We start from the raw sequence: 23,525 nt of genomic DNA, 5'->3' as shown, positions 1-23,525 counted from the left end.
AGAGCCCCCAATAGGTAGAAAATAACAATACACACACTTATTAATACCTAAGTTTTTGAAATTGATCTGATTTGCAGGTAAGGGTTCTTCACCTTCACACTGTCGGGTATGGAGGGAGGAACTGCACCTGGTGGGAGTTTTCTTTCCCATGTGGTGAAGGTGACTCTGTTTCATACATTAGTTGACTGCAATGTGTTTCCCCCTACCTATCTCGCCTTCTTTATTCAAAGATTTTGTCATGGGTGTCCCCAGACGTTTGTTTCTGGAGTTCCACTCCCACGAGAAAATGGAGGTTCTCAGGGATGAGGGGTGGAAGGGAAAATGGGGGAAGGAGATTGAAACAAGCCTTAAGAACTTTTGGTCCTAAACTTCAAAAGTACAGAAAGTGAATGTAATATTTTATGAGAAACCACATATTGTCTGTGGACCTTCACTTCCAACACACACACACACACACACACACACACACGCACACGCACACCTCTAAGCCACAGGCGACTGCTATTGGCAAATGCCTCTTCTCCAATCACCAGAGCAAGGAAGGATCCCTAGAGCCCAACGCACCGCCAATAGTTGGGGTCTCTGGCAGCCTCGGCTGCAGTCGCCCAGTCTGGGGAATGACAGCGTGGAAGGCGCTGCAAGGAGATCCTTTGCATGCTTTGTGGTATGTTAAAAATGCAGCATCATCCTCTCTGCTCCTTTTCTTGGGCCGACAAGCCGAATTAGAGAGCACGGGGAATCCAGAAAGGCGAAAAGGCTGCCTCCGCCAAAAGCCCTCGAGTCCTCCACGCCCCCCACCCCAGCCCCCCACCCCTAACCCCCTTCTTAGGTTCTAATCGCCACCGCTCCAATGGGCCAGCGGCGCCTTCACCATCTCCTCTTCCATTCACTCCAGCGGGGAGAGAAGAGGGAAAACAAAACTCTAAAAATAACTGTCAGCCTCTTAAAAAAGGAAAAGCTTAGCTGCCGTCCCCCCTGCATCCCCCGCTCCCCCCCTTCTCCTCTCCCTCCTCCCGCCCCCCCTCGTGGGGCACATGTCTGCTTCTTACAACACCGAGCCACATGGTTCCAGTTAGGTGCCGAACCCCACCAGGACGGAGAGGAAATCCACATCTGTGGGACGCTCCGCACGGAACCACCTCCAGCGAGGGTGGCCGTGGGACTGCAGCACCGGGATGAAGGGCTAGACCGCGGGATCGCTGCTCATGCGGTGAGAGGGGGCGCGGGAGGTGGCCGGGGAGGGGTGGGCCAGAGGGCCCCCGCAGCGCCCGCCGCCCGCCCCCGCGCGCGGTGGGTACCTGCCCGCCCTGCTGCAACTTGCTGCAGTGTTTGAAAGAGTAGTAGGAGCGCATGGAGGTGGGGCCGGGGAAAGACCGGGTGGAGGGGTGAGCGCGGAGGGGGCGGGAAGACGGCGGCGGCGGTGGGGCGAGGGGCAGACCCGGAGCGGGTGGGACGGGGGAGAGGCGGGGGTAGCCCGGCGCTTACACATGTCACATGTGCTTTTTAAGACGGCCGGGAGCGCCTGCAAGCTGGATTTGGTGGAGGATGCTGCGGCAGGTGCTTCGCAGAGGGCTCCAGTCGTTCTGCCACAGGCTGGGCTCGTGCGTGAGCCGGCACCCGGTCTTTTTCCTCACCGTGCCCGCAGTCCTGACCATCACCTTCGGCCTCGGCGCGCTCAACCGCTTCCAGCCCGAGGGCGACCTGGAGCGCCTGGTCGCTCCCAGCCACAGCCTGGCCAAGATCGAGCGCAGCCTGGCCAGCAGCCTTTTCCCCCTGGACCAGTCCAAAAGCCAGCTCTATTCGGACTTACACACCCCCGGGAGGTATGGCAGGGTGATCCTCCTCTCCCCACCCGGGGACAATATTTTGCTCCAGGCTGAGGGGATCCTGCAGACCCACCGAGCCGTGCTGGAAATGAAGGTGAACCACAAGGGCTATAATTATACTTTTTCCCATCTGTGTGTGTTGAGAAATCAGGATAAGAAATGCGTGCTGGATGATATTATTTCAGTGCTAGAGGATCTCAGGCAGGCTGCCGTCTCCAATAAGACAACAGCCAGGGTGCAAGTGAGGTATCCCAGCACTAAATTAAAGGTACGCTCCTCTTGCATGCTTCTGCCAGTTAAAGAGGCAGCACTTCATTTCTTGCCCTAAACAAGCAGAGAAAATGCAGAGGTCTCATCCTTAAGACTCGGAAGCTGATGCTTCTTTCATTTTGGGGGGTGGGGGGAACGATGGGCAACTGAGTGAAGAAAACAGGCAATAAATGGCATGACTAGATATTAAGAAATTCAAAGTCAAACAAAACAAATGCCAAAAAAGAAAAAAAAAAGTTGTTTCTGAGACCCTGCAATTACATCTTTGTTCAGGGTTAATAAATCAGTGAATGGAAGGGGGAGGGGGAATCCTGAACAATTTGGGGGATTTCTTTTCATTATGGGGCTCGATGTATTTCTTATTACTGATTACACATCCACCTGGTGCCATATCCACCTGTTTACATCTTCAGCCTGGCTTGACTTTGACATGTAGGGAGTTTGTGCTTCGCTGCCCTGTGAGTGTGTGTCTGAAAGCAGTGGGTATGAATGGGGTAAGGATTCCAGGGATTATGTGTATGTGTGTTCGCACAGCAGAAGCAGCAGAAATTTTCTATGTGTGAAAATAGAGATGTGCGGCTAACTGATGTACTAGTTAACTGAGTCCTGTTATCTTCCTGTCACACACACACACACACACACACACACACACACACACACACACACACACACACACACACACACACACACACACACACAGTCCAAACCAGAGCAAGATTATTATAACAGCCCAATAGCAAAAGAAAAAATCCCCAGTCAGCAAAAGTTGCCGTGAATGATAATTTCGGCATTAAATAGATGTTACTGTTTAAACTCTCAGTTCAGATTTTGTTGCTCAGATGAGATTTCTAAACTCATTCCACACTGTCAGGTTTGAGCTGCTGCAGGCAATGAGGCATGCAGTCTCCAGGTGACTGAAGTTTCAGGGACGAATGTGACTTCCAAAAGAGTCACTGCACCATTTGTATGCTTGACCCTGTGCACGCTCAGAGGCTGCACAGCCAAGAATTCCCGAGACAGGTGTTTCCCGAGAAGAAGGAATTTTCTTTCTTCTAATATGTATGAGGATGTGTGTGTGCTTCTGGGGAGATCATGGAATAGGAGGGACCCCAGTTTCAATGAATGGGTGGCCAAACATAGAAAATTGCTAAGATTTCTATTTATTTATTTGATACAGCGTCTGTACACAATTTTAAAAATACACTTCTCAGAATTTTTGAGATAAAAAGGCTATTTTTCCTGAATTGAAGGAGGATTTAATGCACTAAGAATTCCTCAGGAAATCCCATAACCTGCTTCCTTTTAACATACTGTCCTTGTTTAAATGTATCCAGAGGCTGACAGGGTTTCAGCCCCTTGTTCAGAGGAGCAGTCCCTTGGGGTTTTAGTGAAACTAGACCGATGATTCATCAGCTTGAAATCTAGGTAAGGGCTTGCCTGCCTCACACTTACTGAAGGGAACATGATGAATGTATGTGGTTGGGTTGCATGCATTCCGTTTCCTGAATCCTTTGCCATCAACGTTATTGCTTGCTCCAGAAAAGGATGCAGTGAAAAGGCGATCTTCTTCGCCCACAGTCTTTTAACTGAGTCCTGTGCTAAACATCTGGTGTAAAGAAAGACTTTGAAACTGTGACATATTTAAACTTCAGTTTGTTTTCCCTATTGAAGCAGGTTTGCAGTTTATTAATATGCAGTCTTAGTTAAGTCCCTTATTTCCTTGAGTCAGCAGTACTCTCCAGGTGTAAGGGCTTTGTCCAGTCAACCACTGTGGGCATTTTGTTTATCCAGCAATATCATTATGACATTTACAATACAAACCCCTGAGGTCTCTAATTCACTCCTTTAATAATGATTGGTTGTGTTCCTATGACTTACTGGGTGCTCTTCTAGGCACAGACAGTCTGGAGCAAGAAAAACAAGGTTCTTACCCTAATGGGGCTTAATCGTAGAAGTCAGGGTCCTCACCCTGAGTTACCTGCAAGCAGGGACTCTGCAATCTTCGGGTCCACTAGGCTAGGCCTATGATAGTTGCTCTGTCTAAACTTTCTGGCTCATTGGTTGGTTGATCTGCATCTTGATCGGAGTCAGTGGATAATCAAAGAATGGAGTAATTGATTACAAAGGGCCATGTAGTACTAGTGGAATTATTCTACTAACCATAACAAGAACAGGAGAATTATACACTGGCTCTCTAATCTGTAAAGCCCTTCTTCTGCTACATTCTAATATCAGTGTCTCCTCAAATGCATTGGCTTGACTCTCTTTGCATGTTGTCAGTGGGGTCCTTAAGCTATTTTTGGGAAAATGAATTATTTGGTAACCTTCTGAGAGTAATGGTCCCTCTCAAGCATCCAGATATAATATCACACGTGCTAATGTAATATAAAATATAATTGGTGGAATTCCAGGTATACCTAGAATCCTATCAAAGAGTCTGCAAGGCCTTTCAGGTGAAGACCTCCCTGGCACAGAGCAAAGTGAGATGGGCTTTTGTTTTGATCATATGTGATCTGGAAATGATTTTAATTCATGTGTGACAGTGATACTCAAAGAGTGTCCCTAGAATGCTGACCCACAATAAAGTTTGAGAACTTCTGTTGTATGAGATTTGAGAGACATTTTTATATACACAGTTCTTGGCCCTCTAATTAATGTTGCTTTCCTCTGTCACACTTGGGTCACCGATCTTCCCAACTCAGGCCACTGTGGAAAATTTCAGTGCTGGATAATGCTGTTGGTGGGCAGAGAATCAATAGTCAAGGAAAAATGCAAAATAAATGGCAGGGGCTGGATAGTGTGAGTAGGAATTGGCAATCTCTTGACATAAAAGAAGCAGTAGGTCAGAGCCTGGAGGTAGTCTGAAGATGTATAACCACTGATTGACAGAAAGGAGTGGCCAGAAATCTTAGTTATGACAATTGGAAGTGCATCTTCCAAATATTATTAAGACACCCAAGTAGTTCTGAGCACAGAAAGGTTTAGAACTTCTGATAAACATGATTATCTTGACAAGGTGATCCAGACAAGCAGGGACACAAGAAGTTGCTGGTATGGAATTCCAAAGAGAGGCTCAGATAAAGCTGATATGAAAAAAGGAGCAGTCAGCTTAGAATACTACAGAAGAAATGAGACATACACACATTTTCAAAAGCTGCATAGAAAAGACACCAGAATCTGAAATTCCTACACCTATATAATACGAACTCTACAATTGTGCCTGTCATTATTATCTTTACGTTATTATACCCCTGAGTAAGCACAGAGGTCAAGTTTTACATTCCTTCTGTACTATTCACAACCTCCCACCCCAACCTTGTCCAGTTCTATGCAGACAGTATTTACATCACTGGTCGGTCTGTTGATTAATTTGTTCATTTATACTGTAACATTGCAAAGTTATCATTACTTTTCAAATTCTATGACGTGCTTTTACTTTAAAGGTATTCTCTACACTTTCTAGATTTCTATAAATTTTTTGACCCTGGTAATTCGGGGACCATTTTTTCTACTTATTTAAACATACGTATTGTATAAGTCAATACAGTGCAGCCAGGCTGAATTTTGAAATTAAACACATAACATATTGTTGGAACCAGTCTCTTGATTAAAATGAGACAGGCACTCAAAATCCTTAAGCAAGGACTGCTCTGGACTCCAAGAAATATTGTCATTATAACTCAGGGGGCTCAAGTGGTTACAGGCAATATTTCCCTGCTTCTTAGGTAGGCCATGATAAGCTCACTTTTCCATCTGCTGGTTCCAAGAAAGTAACAGTTTCCATACGTCCCTAGTTCTTAATTGTTACCACTGAAAAAGGCCAAGTAAAGAAGAAACAGAGAAATGTGGTTCATGGCAAATGGTGAGAAACAAATGAAGCATATTTGCTTCCCCTGCAGCCTGTCCTCCCCATTAAATTCCATTAATACACACCTCTAAACAGATGTTTAAGTGAAGTGTATGTGCTGCAACGTACCACATTTAAGAAGAGGAACAAAGATAGATTTTCCTGCTTCTTAAAAGAGTGTTTCTTTGGGCACATTTTGAGTACATCTTCCTAATTTGGAGGCTGTTGCCATTAATTATTTAGTTCCGATCTCAATGGGAGAGCAACTTAAGTCAACATGGAAAGTAAAGACCAGCATTACTTTCAGAGATTTCCAGGAAAAGTTATTCCATAGACTTCTTTCCCTAATTCATTCTAAAACCTCAAAAGACAGCTGTGTCAGGGTCTTCTCATATATTTAGATTAAAGTTTACATTCCTGATTATCTCTCTTAGTAAGGGAAAAAAATTGCTGCCTTATTGAATGTTCAGTTTGTGTCCTAACCAATGTGGTGTTTTATACACAGCATGTCATTTTTACAAGCTTATGAATCGGGAAGAATATTTTTATTCCCCTTCTATAAGTTGGGAACCTAAACCTCAAGACCAGGAGGTCAAGTGACTTCTAAGAGGTCCCCAAGGTAGTACATGTTGGAAGTGGGATTTAAATCCAGGTCTGTCTGGCGCTGAAGTTTATATTCTTAACCACGGTACTATATCGGGTCCCCGTACATCGTGCACTATTCTCTGTGACAACAGCCCTTTGTGTTAAGGAAGAACTAGGGCCGTAATTCCCAAGCATCTCAAATCCCTGCTGAAACCACTGGTGCTCTTTTACACCAGTCCCCTTGCTCACTCGAGAGACCAGCCCAGGTGAAGGTGCAGTGAAGCTTCACTTCCCTTATTCACCCACAAGGGAGTAAAGCTTCCAGTGTGGGCAAACTCCTGCCATCTGACTGTCATGGAACTTGCCACAAGAGTTTAAGAAATTCCTCACTGGCACATGATTTCACCTTTAATATTATTTCACATCAACTCAGAACACATTAAGGTGAGACTCCAGGATCCACTGAGTGTGGGAAACCTGTCAGGTGACCCACGGTTCTGAGCCAGGGGCTTACGTGCCAGGCAGGCTTGAGTACTTCTGTCTTAAATTGGCATCAGGAAAAAAGAACTGATGAGATAGCATTGGATAATACAATGCAGACTGAATTGAGAAATATTCAGGAGACCTGAGTTCTGACCCCAGTTCTGTAAAGACCAGTTCTGTGACATCAGATAAGTCCCATCTCCAGTATGGGCTTCAAGCTCTAGGATTCCTCTGTGACATTAAGGAAATGCTCATCCTTACTATCTGTAGTTGGGCCTGTCACCTGGTTGAGCTTAAAGCTGATTACTGTCGTTCAATATTTTCCAAAAATGTTGAAATTAAATCTAACCATCTCTTTAAGAAAAAAAATCAGCAACCTTTTTTTCTCAAGCCCCTTTACAGTTATTTTACAATAGTAGCAACATCAAGTCCTCATTAGCCTAATCATCTTAATATTATATGAGAACACAAGGTATAGGAACTATACATAGGCATAAGGGTATTTGGGGAAAATGAAACATAAAATTAGAGCGGAGAGTATTTTTAAAGTGGCTTTGCAATCCATGCCTTTCTCAGACAGGACTATTGTGGCATAGCCATTCATTGAAATCAAGGCTCATTCTCTGTAATTCAGGGGAATTCAGAGCCTCTGAAAGGTACCTGATGAGCAGCACTTAAAATGAATGGGTCTCTTTAGTTACAGGAATTTGTTGGAACAGCCGGTGTTTTCCATTCAGAGCTCCCCTCCCTACGAGGAGAGGCTTCATCTGTGCCACTCTTACTTCCCCCTGCTGTCTCAAAGGATGAAGGTAGAGGATGGCTCAGGTTCTGGAAGACAGAAACATGTTTAAAGGGTTCTTATAGCTTCAGGAGGGTCTGAAAGCAGCTCCAGGTGTTCAAGATAGATGGAGGCTTGCCTGGACATTTAGGGCTCGGCCTCAGAGTTCTTTCTGCCCTTCGAACATTCAGGTATGTTCTGTCACCTCACCAGGTCTCGTAATTACATGGAGAGAGAGAGTGTGCAGTTCTGATTGTCACTGCGGGTCATACTAACGTGGGAAAGATGTACAGTAGACTCAAAAGTCATTCATATACACTAACTAACGTAAGGTACTATAAGTGTCTGCTCTGTGTCAGGCCCTGTGTTGGGCGCTGGAGATGGAGTGAGGAATAAAGCAGATGGGGTGCGTGACCCTCCAGGAGCTTGAGTCTAGTAGAAAAGGCAAAAATCAAATAAATTTATTATTACAGATTATCCTAGAGGAAAATTGCATGATGCTGTAAGAGTAGTAGACCAAGTCTTGGGCTCTTAGAAATGACTTCCTTGAGGAAGTAACTGTGAGCTAAGATCTGGGTTAGATGGTGGGGTTAGATGGTAGAAGCAAGAGTATGAAGGGGAAGACATGGTACCTTAGATACACTGAACAAAAGCCACTGTGGATGGAAGTAAAATGTAATGGTGAAGGTGCTAAGGGCTCTGTTGAGAATTTCTTGAGAGTTGGTATAACACAATTTTGATTAGGATCTACGGAGCTAGATGGTCTAGTTTTACATCTTTACTCTGTTGCATTAGCTCTATGACTTCGTACAAGTGTTTTAACTTCTTTGTAACTCAGTTCCTTCAATCGTAGCCCTGACTTCCCATCATTATGTGGGTTAAATGAGTTTATGATACTTAAAGCGGGGTTTCTCAAATTCTAATTGTCACCTGGGGAGCTTGATAGAAATGCAGATTCTGATTCACTAGGTCTGGGATGGAGTGGGATTCTTCATTTCTAGCAAGCTCCCAGGTGATGCTGATGCCTCTGGTCCCTAAAGCACTTAGAACAGCACCTGGTTCTTTGTAAATTCTTAACAAGTGCTGGCGGTTTAACTCTTTGAGCAGTGATATTCTGCCCTTGTCTAAAATTGGTTAATTGATTTTCTTGTGAACACTTGATTAGATGAAAAGTCCTTTTCGTTTCAGACCTCATAGCTGAAAATCTATCCTATGGTAGTCATTGCTATTTACTGAGGAAGTAGAATATGAGGGGTGTAGATCCTTCTGATTTTTGCACCAAAGAGCTTGAGCTGCCTCCAGGATCATCATTCTGAATGTGACCAGTCTTTGCTAAGGACAGTAAAGAACAGTTAAGGAGACTGTGGGACCTTGGTTTCAGTGTTCACTGGGTCTGGAAATATCTTAGAGTTTGTATATTTTTGTCATTTTCAATAGAGCTAGCCTTGGCCTCTTTCTCCTCTGGGCTGCTGTGACATTCTGATTCTCCTCTTACATCTCTGATGGTTCTTTACCTCTTACTGGTTCACTCCCCTTACTACTCCCATATTTATAATTATTCCCATGCAAGTCTTTTTTCGTGGTGTGTTCTCTCAATATTCTCATTCAAGCCAAACACCAATTTTCTTCCAGGTCTGTAACTCTTTGAATGGCATCTCTGTTCTGTCATTAACTCGGGCGCAGAATCTCAGTCACCTATGATTAACTCTTCTTTTCCCGCCACCCCTACCCAGCCGAGACATGTAAACAGTAAGAGCTAATTCACTCTATGCCACAGTGGCCCTTAGACCAAGAGCATCCCCCTTGCCTAGGAACTTGCTAGAAATGTACATTCTTGGACCTCAATCCAAATCTGCTGAAACTAGGGATTAGGTCCCACAGGCCCTCCAGGTGCTTCTGACTCCTGTAGATGTATGAGAACCTCTGTTCTGCAGTAGAGGTGTTCAGTCTTGACTGAGTGTAGGAATCATGAGAGGAGCTTTAAAAATACTGATGTGTGGATCTCATCTCCAGAGATTCTGACCCAGTCAGGAGGTGGCATGGACACTGAATTTTTTTAAATTTCCTCTGATGATTATAATGGATTATCAAGGTTGAAGACCAAGGTCTCCTTTTCAAATTTCTTCTTCGTTTCTTTCTCACTGTCTCTCCCTTGGGCTTTCATTACTGCTTACCTATTTTATCTAGGCAATAATCTAATCTCTCTCACATAATTTCTCACACTTGGAACCTAGCCTGTATAGCAAGATCATCTGCATCTCTTGATTACATTTTCCTCTGACCAGGTCCTGCTAGAGTGTCCCATTGCCTGGAGAAGACATTATCAACTCCTGACCATAGCCACTGAGAACTTTTCTTGACCAGGGCTCCAACTTATTTGAAGTTTCAGATTGCAGTACGTCTTATGCTGCAACCACACCGAAGCAGACCCACCCTCAACCTTCCTGTTTTCTTGCCTTCATTCATACTGTTCCTTTTGCTTGGAATTTCTTTCACACTGTCAAATTCACATCTCTTAAAAGTTGCTTTTTCCATGGAGCTTCTCTAAGTGCTTCCAAAGGTAGAAAGCACTTTTATGCACGTTAGAGGTACTTTGAAGGCAGTTCCCTCAATCACAGTCTAACTTGTATTATAGACTTTTAGCAAGTCTTTGCTAAAATATAACTGTATGTGCCTAATGAACCAGTAGGGCTGGTAGCTTTCACTACATACGTTGATTTGCCTGTGTGGAGCCAGCCAGTACAGGGGAGGTTGTGGAACAAGCCCTTGGGGGAAATTGCAAGGGGACAGGAAAAAAGCCCATCCCAGCCAGCCTACTGTTCCAAGGCTGTGCCTAAACCCTAAAGAAAGATGGCCACAGAAGGACACTGAAAGCTGTTTCTGTGAGTGGTCCTGAGATACAAGTGCCACAGAAGGATTGCCTTTGGGCTTAGGAAACAAAGGACCACCAGAAGAGGCAGAGAGAGAGAGAGAGAGAGAGATTCTTTCCCCCACCTATACACAGCACACATGTTGACTTCAGCTTGGGAAAGCCTGCAGAGAGGCAGCTCGAACACCTGGTAGGATTACCAGATTTAGCAAATAAAAGTACAGGACACCCGGTTAAATTTGAATTTTGGGTAAACAAAAAAAATTTTTTTTAGTATAAGTATGTTCTAAATATTGCATTCTTTGCTTATCTGAAATTCAGATTTAACTGGGCATCCTCTATTTTATCTGGCAACGTAGCATGATGGGAATTCAAAGAATCACATCTGAAGACCCAAGCACAGACTTCAGAATGTCAGGGGACCAGCGCCAGTTCTAACGCACAAGAGTGGCCATGAGCCAGGGGGCCAAAGAGGCAGACCGTAAAGGCCAATTTGGGAAATAGTAAAGACATTCTGAAGACTCCAGGAAATGCATGGGTAAAAGTTTTCAGAGGCTGTCTTATTCAAGTGGGGATTCCAGCAAATGAAATGTAAGTTCCTCTTGATATGACCTCCTTTGGATACTCTGCCCTTAGGAAATCCAAGTTACATTAATTGTTTTAATAGTTCCAAGTGTTTATTTGCTAGTGAAATGAAAGACTGCACTGGATAAATGTTTCATTTAGAAGATTCTTTTGTTTTATATTTTATCTATGAAAAATATGTATACATAAATAGAAATGTAATTAAAGAAAGTAAGTTGTAAGATAAGTCCTGGGGATACAATGTACAGCATAATGACTATAGTTAACAATGCTGTATTGTATATTTGAAGGCTGCTAAAAGAGGGATGTTAATTAAACTTATCACGGTAATCATTTGCAATATACATATATATCAAATCCTTACGTTGTACACCTAAAACTAATACAATGTGATAAGTCAATTCTATCTCAATTTTTAAAAATTTAAAAAAGAAAAAAAAGAGAAACTGACCACATTAGCCAGAACCATATCTATATTAAAACAGCAGTTTATCATAAGTAAAATAATTTAGGTCAATACTGTAGTTTGAGAAGAAATTTTTTACTATACAAAAAAAGGGTCCATCAGTTACTCAAGTTTGAGAATCATTAGATTGGAGAGAGGGATATTTATTTAGTTACCCATGCTAAATGTAGTAGGACTGAGAGCATCATAAGCAAAAATACTAGAGGTCATGAAGTGTAAAGTAAAAGATTTTATCATTTCTATTCATGTCATGGTAGAGAGAGAAATTAATTTCTTAAAACAAAGGGAATTGGCTAAAGAAGTGAAGAAGAACAGAAGTCCTACTTCAGGAAGGAAGGAAGGGAGGGAGGGAGGGAGGAAATAGATGATGTGGCAGATTAGTGAAAATTTGTAGGATGAGACTATTAGCAAGCCAAAAGCTAAACCCGTAGACAGGATTGGTTACCCTTTCCATGTGTGAAATGTGGCATTAAAATCAAAGATGAAGCATGCTCTTAAACGTTTGTGCAACAGCATAATAAGTATATGGGCTATTTAGAACCCATCTTATTTTCCTTCAAGATTATAAAGCTTTTTAAAAAATAATAGATATGTTTTTAATTATTAGGCTTTTATCCTGCTCTCCTGACATATGTTCCACTCAGAAAAATAGCAGTCTTTTAAAAAGCATCACTTGAACAGAACTGCTAAAATTACCCTCAAAAATAATTCTAAATATTGGTAACCAGTCACCCATCTCTACACTGAAAACCTTTCTGGTTTGTAATTTACCTGCAAGGCACCTTTTATTTGTAAACTGAGGAATCACCATTCCTGTGTATATTATAATCAGTATGTTTCTGTAAATTTATATAACTTGTACATGCATATATGTACACATACTCTTTTTTTTCCTCCTGTTCACATTTCTAGTTTAAAAGAAATGTGAGAAAAGTGTAGCTTGTCATTTCTCCCTCCCCAGGATCCAGGTCTTCCTGCATAATGCAGTTTGGGGAATGATTTCTCTAGGGCAAATTCCTGGGGAGGGTGAGGCAAAGCCTGCGTAATGGAGCATGAGGTCAGGGCCAGTGGGTCACCACGAAGTGCGCCTGGAGACAGGAACCCTGCTAAGCTCCCAGGGAGGAGTGAGAAGCTCAGGGACTGCACTAGTTTAATGACCCCTTTTCGTAGTTGGGCATATCTCTCTGAGGGAATAGCACACAAAACTGGTACTAGCTGCTTGACTTTTATTATCAGTACATTCTTTTCAACCATTGTTACCTTGGGGATTATTTTTAAGGAATTGGATCCTTTCTAGGCTTTTAGACATTTTTTATTAACTAATCACATCAGTGATTGCTAAACAGTGTTTGAACATTGCTAAACAATGTTCACTTATATTTTTAGTTAATTTATCCCAGAAAGTTGTTTATAAACTGATGTTTTCCTACTAGGCTTCTTCCTGATAGAAGAATGTTTTGGTAATTGATAACTAAATTGACATAAGATTTTTACTTCCCTTCTTTCCCTCAGCTCTGAGCCCTGAAGTTATTGATGATGTTAAAGTTATAAGCATTGACAATGCGGCCCGTTTAGCCTAAAGCAACAGATGTTTTTTTACTGAGTTTTTAACGGGGTGAGATAGGGGAGCCACTTATTGATTGAGCCCCTCTTTTAAAATTATAAAATAATGATGAAGAGGGTAGTGAAAAGGAAATAGACAAATCTATTTTTGAATCTAATTTTATCATTTATTAGATGTATGACCTTAGACATGTTATTTAACGTCTTTGCCCCTCAGTTTTTCTATGTTAAAAACATTATTCATATTTTTATGTTACATTAAAAGTATTAATATCCATTCTACAGATTTTAAAACTTTCAGGCACTTAGTGGTTTCTTAATAAATTGTAACAATTTTTTATCTAAATTCAACTTCATAACAACACCAAGTGAAAAATCACTCACAATCCCACTCACCAATTCTATAAACAATTTATTTCCAGCCTTTAACTATAAAGTACACAGTTGTTATATACAGTGCATGTCTTTTCTGATCTGATTTATTTTCATTTTTTTATAAGAATTTAAATAATTATTTTTTGGTAGCTCAGAAGTCTGGCAAGTGACTGTGGCATAATTTACTTAATTGTTCATTTATTGTTATCGTGAGAGTATATCTAGAACAGTGTTTTTGGAGCTGATTTCCACAATCCTTAACAGACAAATGGAAAATATTCTGGCTTGTCAACAGAAGCTGAAGGAAAAGAGCATTCTCTTATGTGATTTAAAATGTCATTTTCATAAGTATATGAACTTACGAAAGCAAGGTACAAATATAGGTTAACAAGTTCCAGGGGAGCAGGTGTCCCAAGAAAAACCTTGGATAGAAATTAGAAGGACCTGGTTTATTTATAGATCAACTCCAAAATGCTGTAAATTGCATTGTTAAGGACCACATCCAAGAGTAAGCTTCTAAGGGTACCTTGTGGCTTGTCCTATTACAAAGTACTTTTTACTGCTTTTCACCTGGTATAGTTCCATGATTCTCAAAAGGAACACTTCAGGAACTTTCCAATTATATGATGCCTGTTCCCTCCCCAGACCAATTGAATCAGAAGCTCTGGAGAAAGGGCCTGAGAATTGGTATTTTCTTAAGCTCTTTGTATGATTCCAGTGAATAACCAGATTGAGAAACACTGGGGGACCTTAGACCAGAAAAAGATCCCCCCATCCTACCTAGCTCCTTTGCAGTTTCATAGCGTGAGAGGACAAGGGAATAATACCACTTCCTTTGAACCTCCACTTCAAGGCTTAGTCTGGGGTCTCAGAAAGAGAGCATTTGCCCTGACATAAGCAATCACAGTACCATTTCCCTGCCAGGTAAGCTGCCTCCATAGGAGCTCTGTAGCTAAAGTAAACAACTTCATTCTCTCCTGTAATTCTCTAATCTGATATTGATTGGCCAGAAATATGATGTCTTAATCAATTTGCTCTGCTCCAAAGATGTCCTGGATTGCCAGTCATTGGGAAACTGTATCCCTTGACACTTTAAAAGGCATCCTTTCTTAATACACTTCTGCCAGGAGATTAATAAGAAAACCTGTAGGCACATGGTAAATTTTTATTATTATGGTGATAGGGCCAAAGGTAATAAATCTTGATAGCTCAAAGGTGTATAATCCTAGGACTTGAAATAGACTTTCAGTTCTTATTAAGTTGTTATTAGCTCCTTGATTTCCATCAGGATAACCTAAATTCCTTCATATCCTGAGATGGTCAGTGTTTAACTACTTTGTAACCATTCATTAATACTATTCATTGTTAGCCTATTCCTTCGATAAGCATGTAGTAGGAGATAAAGAAATATGTGTTGAATGAATGAAGGATCAAGTGAGTTAACTATTTGGCTTTTTAATTGTCCCATACTGAGTTTTAAAAGCATCATGTTAAAGAATTTCAAAATACTCCCAGTCTTAGCTTAGCCAAAATTTACTTAATCTTCAGCCAAATCCCATGCCTTCTATCTTTTCATCAGTGAAAATAATATTATACTTTTCTACGTAAATGAGTTCTGGGAAGGCTAACTACCTCTAGTTTTAACAAACTTGAGACATTCTAACTCATTCACAAACAGATCCTGGAGTCCCCAGATCAGTGTGGCAAGTCCATTCATATTAAAACAGTATTAACACAATGTCTAATTAAAGGAAAAGTATGTTCATTAAAGTGCAATGAATATTTAAAGTAGTTCCAACTATATAGGAGCCATAACAATCTAGTGCCCTTCTTGGGTCAGTAGAAAGCTTTCCATTAGCATCCCAGTGGGTTCGCAAATCTTATACTCCCTCCCTTATTATTTTTAAATGGCAGTTATAAATCACTTGATACAGTGAGGTGAAAGGATGTTTTCCTAGTCAATATGAATGATATGGTGTGCACTACTGGCCACCAGTAACGGGAAATTATACATTACAAAAAGAAAGCCAAACATTTGGTACCCCACTATCACCTTTATATTAAATATTTTATCTTTAGCAAAAAGTAAAAGCATTTTACAGAGTTGAATCCATACTCATATTTTGCAGAACCATATAAAATAGGGAATTGACCTTTCTTTTATTTACTGTTTTAAAAAAAGGATTAAGTAATTGTGACATGCCTTAAAGGAGTTTGACATAATCATCATATTATGTGCATATATTTTTACAAGCCTTTGTTGAAAGAGATTTGGGAAGGTTATCCAATCTACGTGTTTCGGAAAGCCCTGTTATATATAAATTGCTTCAATAAACTACTCACTATTTAATGTCTCTCCAGAAGAAAATTATTTCTCATATCTATTTAAAACATTTATTTCTATTCTTTCTTCAGTAAAGAAGAAACCTGGTCTTTACTATCATTTTTGAACCATCTTCTACCTGTGACCTTGAAAATGGTTATTACATTCTCTTGTACTTCTCTTTGGCTGAATAATTTCTTACACATAGACCTCATTCTCAACTACATACCCTTTTTGTTTTTAGCAGACTTTTAAGTTTTGGGAAATTGATGTCTCCTGAGTCTTAAACACCTATGTTTTGTTCAAAAGGTATACAAGTATCTTCCCTGCTTCAATATTCTCCTCTCCATATTTGCCTTATGCCAATGAATAGCTTTTCTCAATAGAGACGTATTCTGTGCTTATATTGTTTCAGACACTGGGCTAGGCACTGGAGTTACAGAGATCAGTTATAGATCCTCTTTTCCAGAAACATACAGTCTAGTGAGGAAGGAGGACAAGTAAATGGAAAATTAGCAGTACAGCATGGTAACTTGAACCTTAAAGGTTAGTTCAAAATGATTCAGAGCACCAAATAGTCCAGAATTGGTGCTACATCAGACTCAGCCTCCTCCAGGGTTCTATAATAAGAACAAATACTCTATATTGGTGGGAGAAGTCTTTCAGGGGTTCTTATTTCAATTGATAACAAATGTTTTGTTTTTAAATGTATTCATTAAAATTGAGGTCAGTGGACAGCTGCTCTCCATAAGCAGGGAAATATTTTGCCATGAACAGTTACTCTGAAGGTTATGAAGTCAACATAAAATCCCAACAATGCTATAGACTTAAAAAATGAATACAGAGCAGGAAAATGTTATGGGTATGGGCCAAGAAATATCAAAATGAAAAAACAGGAGGGTTATTAATCATCCACAAAACCTGGCCAGAAGATTGTTGGCTAGTGGAACTTTCCATGACCCCCCCAAATCATCCTACCCTCAGGACTTTCTCTCCAAGTGTTAGTAACTGTTAAGGTAATTGTGGGATGACTTAGCCAGCAAAAATAAAGCATATACGCAAGTGTAAGAGGCACTTGAGACAAAAGAAGAACGAGTGTTTAGAGTATGCCCACTTGGGTGGGAAGTCAGCATTTTTGTTTGCATTAAACAAATGAGGAGAATTATTTTCTTTCCTAGAACTGGCCCTGATAGGCTAGAGTCATAGAAAGCCCTCTTGAAACAGTGAATTATAGGACCCCCTGAGTATGCCAACATTTAAGAGAACTGAAAAAATGTGTGAGTTTTCTAGGTACTGTTGACATTGGGTCTGATCATTCTCAGTCGTGGGGCAGTCCCGTGCATCACAGGACGTTTCGCAGCATCCCTGCCCTTTGTAGACTCTGATAGTATCGTCTTCTCCTGAGTTGTGATAGCCAAAAACAAATGTCTCCAGACAGTGCCAGATGTCCCCTGGGGTTCAAAATTGCTCCCCATGGAGAACTAGTACTCTAATTCTTGGAACATTGAGGCAAAGCGTTCTCCTACAATGCTCTCCTCCTGTAACACAGACCATTAGGAAAGTAGTCTTTATCTAACCTAAATCCCTCATATTGCAAGTTGTAAATCCTCTGCTTCAGTGGCCTTGGAGCATGTGCCCTCCACGTCAGGAGTACTCAGCCCACTTGGTGGGATGCCAGGGTCTAATCTTGGAGAATTTCTAGGATGCCCAGTGAAAGCCATGAAGACATGCTCACTAATATGTCTTCTCCACTGAGCAGAAACTCTCCAGGCTTGTTTGCTTGTCAAAATTGTAGTCCATTTTAGATTAGAGACCTATTTCAATTGTAAATTCCATTGGTGGGAGAAGCTCAACATTTGGGAGAGAGCACAGCTGGTGCTTTCTGGTTGTTAAATAATTCATCTTCCTCATTCTGGAGAGTCAGAAACAGCCGCGCTGAGATACTAAATCCTCAAGGTAATATTGCAAAACCTAGTCCTTGGCACTACAGAGGGAAAGGGCCTGCTAAATTACAGAAGCCATCCTCCACAGCTTTAGGAGAAGCTGGAGAGAGAATGCTATTTGCTGACTTGATTTTTCCCCATTTTGGTAACACGGGAAAGATAGGTTTCCCTGGGAGAGTTTTATGAAGCTCCGTTAAGCAAAATCAGCCTTTCAACACTTTATATTGTCATGCCTGTGTCATTCACGCACATAATTCATTTTTCAAGTGAAATATTTTGACCGTTCTAAAAATCATTTTCCCCAGAAATCAGAAGGTAAGGATGGAAATGGTGAAGCACTTGCCAGAAAATAGGTGACTTTTGAACAATCCCTTGATGATAAATATTTCTCATTAATGGTTCTATTCTCACACTTGGTTATTTATTGAGTCACTTATTTTAGTCCAAATTGTCCTAGACCTGTCCTAAGCTCATCTGGGATTTTCATATTATTTTTGAAGCTGTGTTAAATCTTCCAGAACGCACACCTCCTACAACAGTGTTCCACAGCAGTTCATTAATGCTTCTTCAGGTAACTAGTAATCTTAGAACTTTTATTTCTGTGCCCTGAAAGAGGGAACATTCTAACCATAATGCTTATTTTACATCTTAACAAGACAATATTCTTCTTCATACAAGACAGGGTCCCTATGTGCTACTCTACACCTGTATGCTCAATTCAACAAAGATTACTGATTGTGGGACTCGAATGAGAATTTATAATGCGCAATGATTGCAGACACTTTCGTTTTAATCCAGGCTGCCTGAGTGGTTGATCCCACATGATATAAATATCAAAACTACCAAACTTCAAATTTTTCCATTGGTCAGGCTCTAGAGTTTTGTATTAGCTCCTCTAAGAGTACGTAGACAAAGGTAAGAGAGCAAGGGTGCATGCAACTGTTGCAATTACCAAGGCAACACAGATTTATAATGATCATTTAGTTTTTATCCAGGGCATTGTTCAGGGTACATAGCTAGACAAAAATTGAATTTCCCAACAGGAAATTTGCCAGTTGTGATTTGTAGCAGCTTTGTTCTTTGTTGGGGGGTCTGTTTTATTTTATTATTTTTTATTTATTTATTTTAACATCTTTATTGGAGTATAATTGCTTTACAATCGTATGTTAGTTTCTGCTTTATAACAAAGTGAATCAGCTATACATATACATATATCCCCATATCTCCTCCCTCTTGTGTATCCCTCCTACCCTCCCTATCCCCCCTCTAGGTGGTCACAAAGCACCAAGATGATTTCCCTGTGCTATGTGACTGCTTCCTACTAGCTATCTATTTTACATAAGGTAGTGTATACGCATCCATGCCACTCTCCCACTTCGTCCCAGCTTACCCTTCCCCCTCCCCGTGTCCTCAAGTCCATTCTTTACGTCTGTGTCTTTATTCCTGTCCTGCCCCAGTTTCTTCAGAAACTTTTTTTTTTCTTTTAGATTCCATATATATGTGTCAGCATACAGTATTTGTTTTTCTCTTTCTAACTTACTTCACTCTGTATGACAGACTCTAGGTCCATCTACCTCACTACAAATAACTCAATTTCGTTTCTTTTTATGGCTGAGTAATATTCCATTGTATATATTTGCCACATCTTCTTTATCCATTCATCTGTTGATGGACACTTAGGTTGCTTCCATGTCCTGGCTATTGTAAATAGAGCTGCAATGAGCATTGTGGTACATGACTTTGTTTGAATTATGGTTTTCTCAGGGTATATGCCCAGTAGTGGGATTGCTGGGTCGTATGGTTGTTCTATTTTTAGTTTTTTAAGGAACCTCCATACTGTTCTCCATAGTGGCTGTATCAATTTTCATTCCCACCAAAAGTGCAAGAGGGCTCCCTTTTGTCCACACTCTCTCCAGCATCTATTGTTTGTAGATTTTTTGATGATGGCCATTCTGACCAGTGTTAGGTGATACCTCATTGTAGTTTTGATTTGTATTTCTCTAATTATTAGTCATGTTGAGGATCCTTTCATGTGTTTATTGACAATCTGTATATCTTCTCTGGACAAATTTCTGTTTAGGACTTCTGCCCATTTTTAGATTGGGGTGTTTGTTTTTTTGATATTGAGCTGCATGAGCTGCTTCTAAATTTTGGAGATTAATCCTTTGTCAGTGGCTTCATTTGCAAATATTTTCTCCCATACTGAGGGTTGTCTTCTCATCTTGTTTATGTTTTCCTTTGCTGTGCAAAAGCTTTTAAGTTTCATTAGGTGCCATTTGTTTATCTTTGTTTTTATTTCCATTTCTCTAGGATGTGGGTCAAAAAGGATCTTGCTGTGATTTATGTCATAGAGTGTTCTGCCTATGTTTTCCACTAAGAGTTTGATAGCGTCTGGCCTTACATTTAGGTCTTTTATCCATTTTGAGTTTATTTTTGTGTATGGTGTTAGGGAGTGTTCTCATTTCATTCTTTTACACATAGCTGTCCAGTTTTTCCAGCGCCACTTATTGAAGAGGCTGTCTTTTCTCCATTGTATATTCTTGTCTCCTTTATCAAAGATAAGGTGACCATATGTGTGTGGGTTTATCTCTGGGTTTTCTATCCTGTTCCATTGATCTATATTTCTGTTTTTGTGCCAGTACCATACTGTCTTGATTACTGTAGCTTTGTAGTATAGTCTGAAGTCAGGGAGCCTGATTCCTCCAGCTCCGTTTATCTTTCTCAAGATTGCTTTGGCTATTTGGGGTCTTCTGTGTTTCCATACAAATAGTGAAATTTTTTGTTCTAGTTCTGTGAAAAATGCCACTGGTAGTTTGATAGGGATTGCATTGAATCTGTAGATTGCTTTGGGTAGTAGAGTCATTTTCACAATGTTGATTCTTCCAATCCAAGAACAAGGTATATCTTTCCATCTATTTGTATCATCTTTAATTTCTTTCATCAGTGTCTTATACGTTTCTGCATACCGGTCTTTTCTCTCCTTAGGTAGGTTTATTCCTAGGTATTTTATTCTTTTTGTTGCAGTGGTAAATGGGAGTGTTTCCTTAATTTCCCTTTCAGATTTTTCATCATTAGTGTCTAGGAATGCAAGAGATTTCTGTGCATTAATTTTGTATCCTGCTAATTTACCAAATTCATTGATTAGCTTTAGTAGTTTTCTGGTAGCATCTTTAGGATTCTCTGTGTATAGTATCGTGTCATCTGTAAACAGTGATAGCTTTACTTCTTCTTTTCTGTTATGGATTCCTTTTATTTCATTTTCTTCTCTGATTGCTGTGTCTAAAACTTCCAAAGCTATGTTTAATAATAGTAGTGAGAGTGGACAACCTTGTCTTGTTCCTGATTTAGAGGAAATAGTTTCAGTTTTTCACCACTGAGAACTATGTTGGCTGTGGGTTTGTCATATATGGCCTTTATTATGTTGAGATAAGTTCCTTCTATCCCTACTTTCTGAAGGGTATTTATCATAAACTGGTGTTGAATTTTGTCGAAAGCTTTTTCTGCATCTACTGAGATGATCATATGTTTTTTCTCCTTCTATTTGTTAATATGGTTTATTGCATTGATTGATTTGTGTATACTGAAGAATCCTTGCATTCCTGCAATTAACCCCACTTGATCATGGTGTATGAGCCTTTTAATGTGCTGTTGGATTCTGTTTGCTATTATTTTGTTGAGGATTTTTGTACCTATGTTCATCAGTGCTATTGGCCTGTAGTTTTCTTTCTTTGTGACATCTTTCTCTGGTTTTGGTATCAGGGTGATGGTGGCCTCGTAGAATGAGTTTGCAAGTGTTCCTCCTTCTGCTATATTTTGGAAGAGTTTGAGAAGGATAGGTGTTAGGTCTTCTCTAAATGTTGGACAGAATTCGCCTGTGAAGCCATCTGGTCCTGGGCTTTTGTTTGTTGGAAGATTTTTAATCACAGTCTCAATTTCAGTGCTTGTGTTTGGTCCATTTATATTTATATTTTCTACTTCTTCCTGGTTCAGTCTCGGAACGTTGCGCTTTTCTAAGAATTTGTCCATTTCTCCCAGGTTGTCCATTTTATTGGCATATAGTTGGCTTTTAGTAATATCTCATGATCCTTTGTATTTCCGCAGTGCCAGTTATTGCTTCTCCTTTTTCATTTCTAATTCTATTGATTTGAGTCTTCTCCCTTTTTTTCTTGATGAGTCTGGCTAATGGTTTATCAATTCTGTTTATCTTCTCAAAGAACCAGCTTTTAGTTTTACTGATCTTTGCTATTGTTTCCTTCATTTCTTTTTCATTTATTTCTGCTCTGATCTTTATGATTTCTTTCCTTCTGCTAACTTTGGGTTTGTTTTGTTCTTCTTTCTCTAATTGCTTTAGGTGTAAGGTTAGGTTGTTTATTTGAGGTGTTTCTTGTTTCTTGAGGTAGGATTGTATTACTATAAACATCCCTCTAGAACTGCTTTTGCTACATCCCCTAGGTTTTGGGTTGTCGTGTTTTCACTGTCATTTGTTTTGAGGTATTCTTTGATTTCCTCTTTGATTTCTTCAGTGATCTCTTGGTTATTTAGTAGTGTATTGTTTAGCCTCCATGTGTTTGTATTTTTTACAGACTTTTTCCTGTAATTGATGTCTAGTCTCATAGCGTTGTGGTTGGAAAAGATACTTGATACAATTTCAATTTTCTTAAATTTACCAAGGCTTGATTTGTGACCCAGGATATGATCTGTTCTGGAGAATGTTCCATGAGCACTTGAGAAGAAAGCATATTCTGTTGTTTTTGGATGGAATGTCCTATAAATATCAATTAAGTCCATCTTGTTTAATGTATCCTTTAAAGCTTGTGTTTTCTTATTTATTTTCATTTTGGATGATCTGTCCATTGGTAAAAGTGGGGTCTTAATGTCCCCTACTGTGATTGTGTTACTGTCGATTTCCCCTCATATGGCTGTTTGCATTTGCCCTATGTATTGAGGTGCTCCTATGTTGGGTGCATAAATATTTACAATTGTTATATCTTCTTCTTGGATTGATCCCTTGATCATTATGTAGTGTCCTCCTTTGTCTCTTGTAATAGTCTTTGTTTTAAAGTTTATTTTATCTGATATGAGAATTGCTACTCTAGCTTTCCTTTGATTTCCATTTGCATGGAATATCTTTTTCCATCCCCTCACTTTCAGTCTGTATGTGTCCCTAGGTCTGAAGTGGTTCTCTTGTAGACAGGCTATATACGGGTCTTGTTTTTGTATCCATTCAGCCAGTCTGTGTCTTTTGGTGGGAGCATTTAATCCATTTACATTTAAGGTAGTTATCGATATGTATGCTCCTATTACCATTTTCTTAACTGTTTTGGGTTTGTTATTGTAGGTCTTTTTCTTCTCTTGTGTTTCCTGCCTAGAGAAGTTCCTTAGCATTTGTTGTAGAGCTGGTTTGGTGGTGCTGAATTCTCTTAGCTTTTGCTTGTCTCTAAAGGTTTTAATTTCTCTGTCGAATCTGAATGAGATCCTTGCTGGGTAGAGCAATCTTGCTTGTAGGTTTTTCTCTTTCATCACTTTAAATATGTCCTGCCGCTCCGTTCTGGCTTGCAGAGTTTCTGCTGAAAGATCAGCTGTTAACCTTATAGGGTTTCCCTTGTATGTTA

At 40.2% G+C, this 23,525-nt stretch overlaps 1 protein-coding gene across 1 annotated transcript in view; it reads left to right on the top strand.

Annotated features, from left to right (window-relative positions):
- The first annotated feature begins 1,494 nt into the window (after positions 1-1,494).
- The window catches only part of PTCHD4 (patched domain containing 4), a 176,290-nt gene continuing 154,259 nt past the window's right edge, over positions 1,495-23,525 (top strand). The window contains exon 1 of the mRNA XM_060164217.1: positions 1,495-1,920. Coding sequence (XP_060020200.1) covers positions 1,495-1,920 — 426 coding nt within the window. The remainder of the gene's footprint in view (positions 1,921-23,525) is intronic.

The sequence above is a fragment of the Lagenorhynchus albirostris genome, chromosome 10 (genome assembly GCF_949774975.1).
Source record: "Lagenorhynchus albirostris chromosome 10, mLagAlb1.1, whole genome shotgun sequence".
Classification (NCBI taxonomy): Eukaryota; Metazoa; Chordata; class Mammalia; order Artiodactyla; family Delphinidae; genus Lagenorhynchus; species Lagenorhynchus albirostris.
Note: the sequence above shows the minus strand (reverse complement) of the source record. Positions and strands in the feature narration are given on the sequence as shown.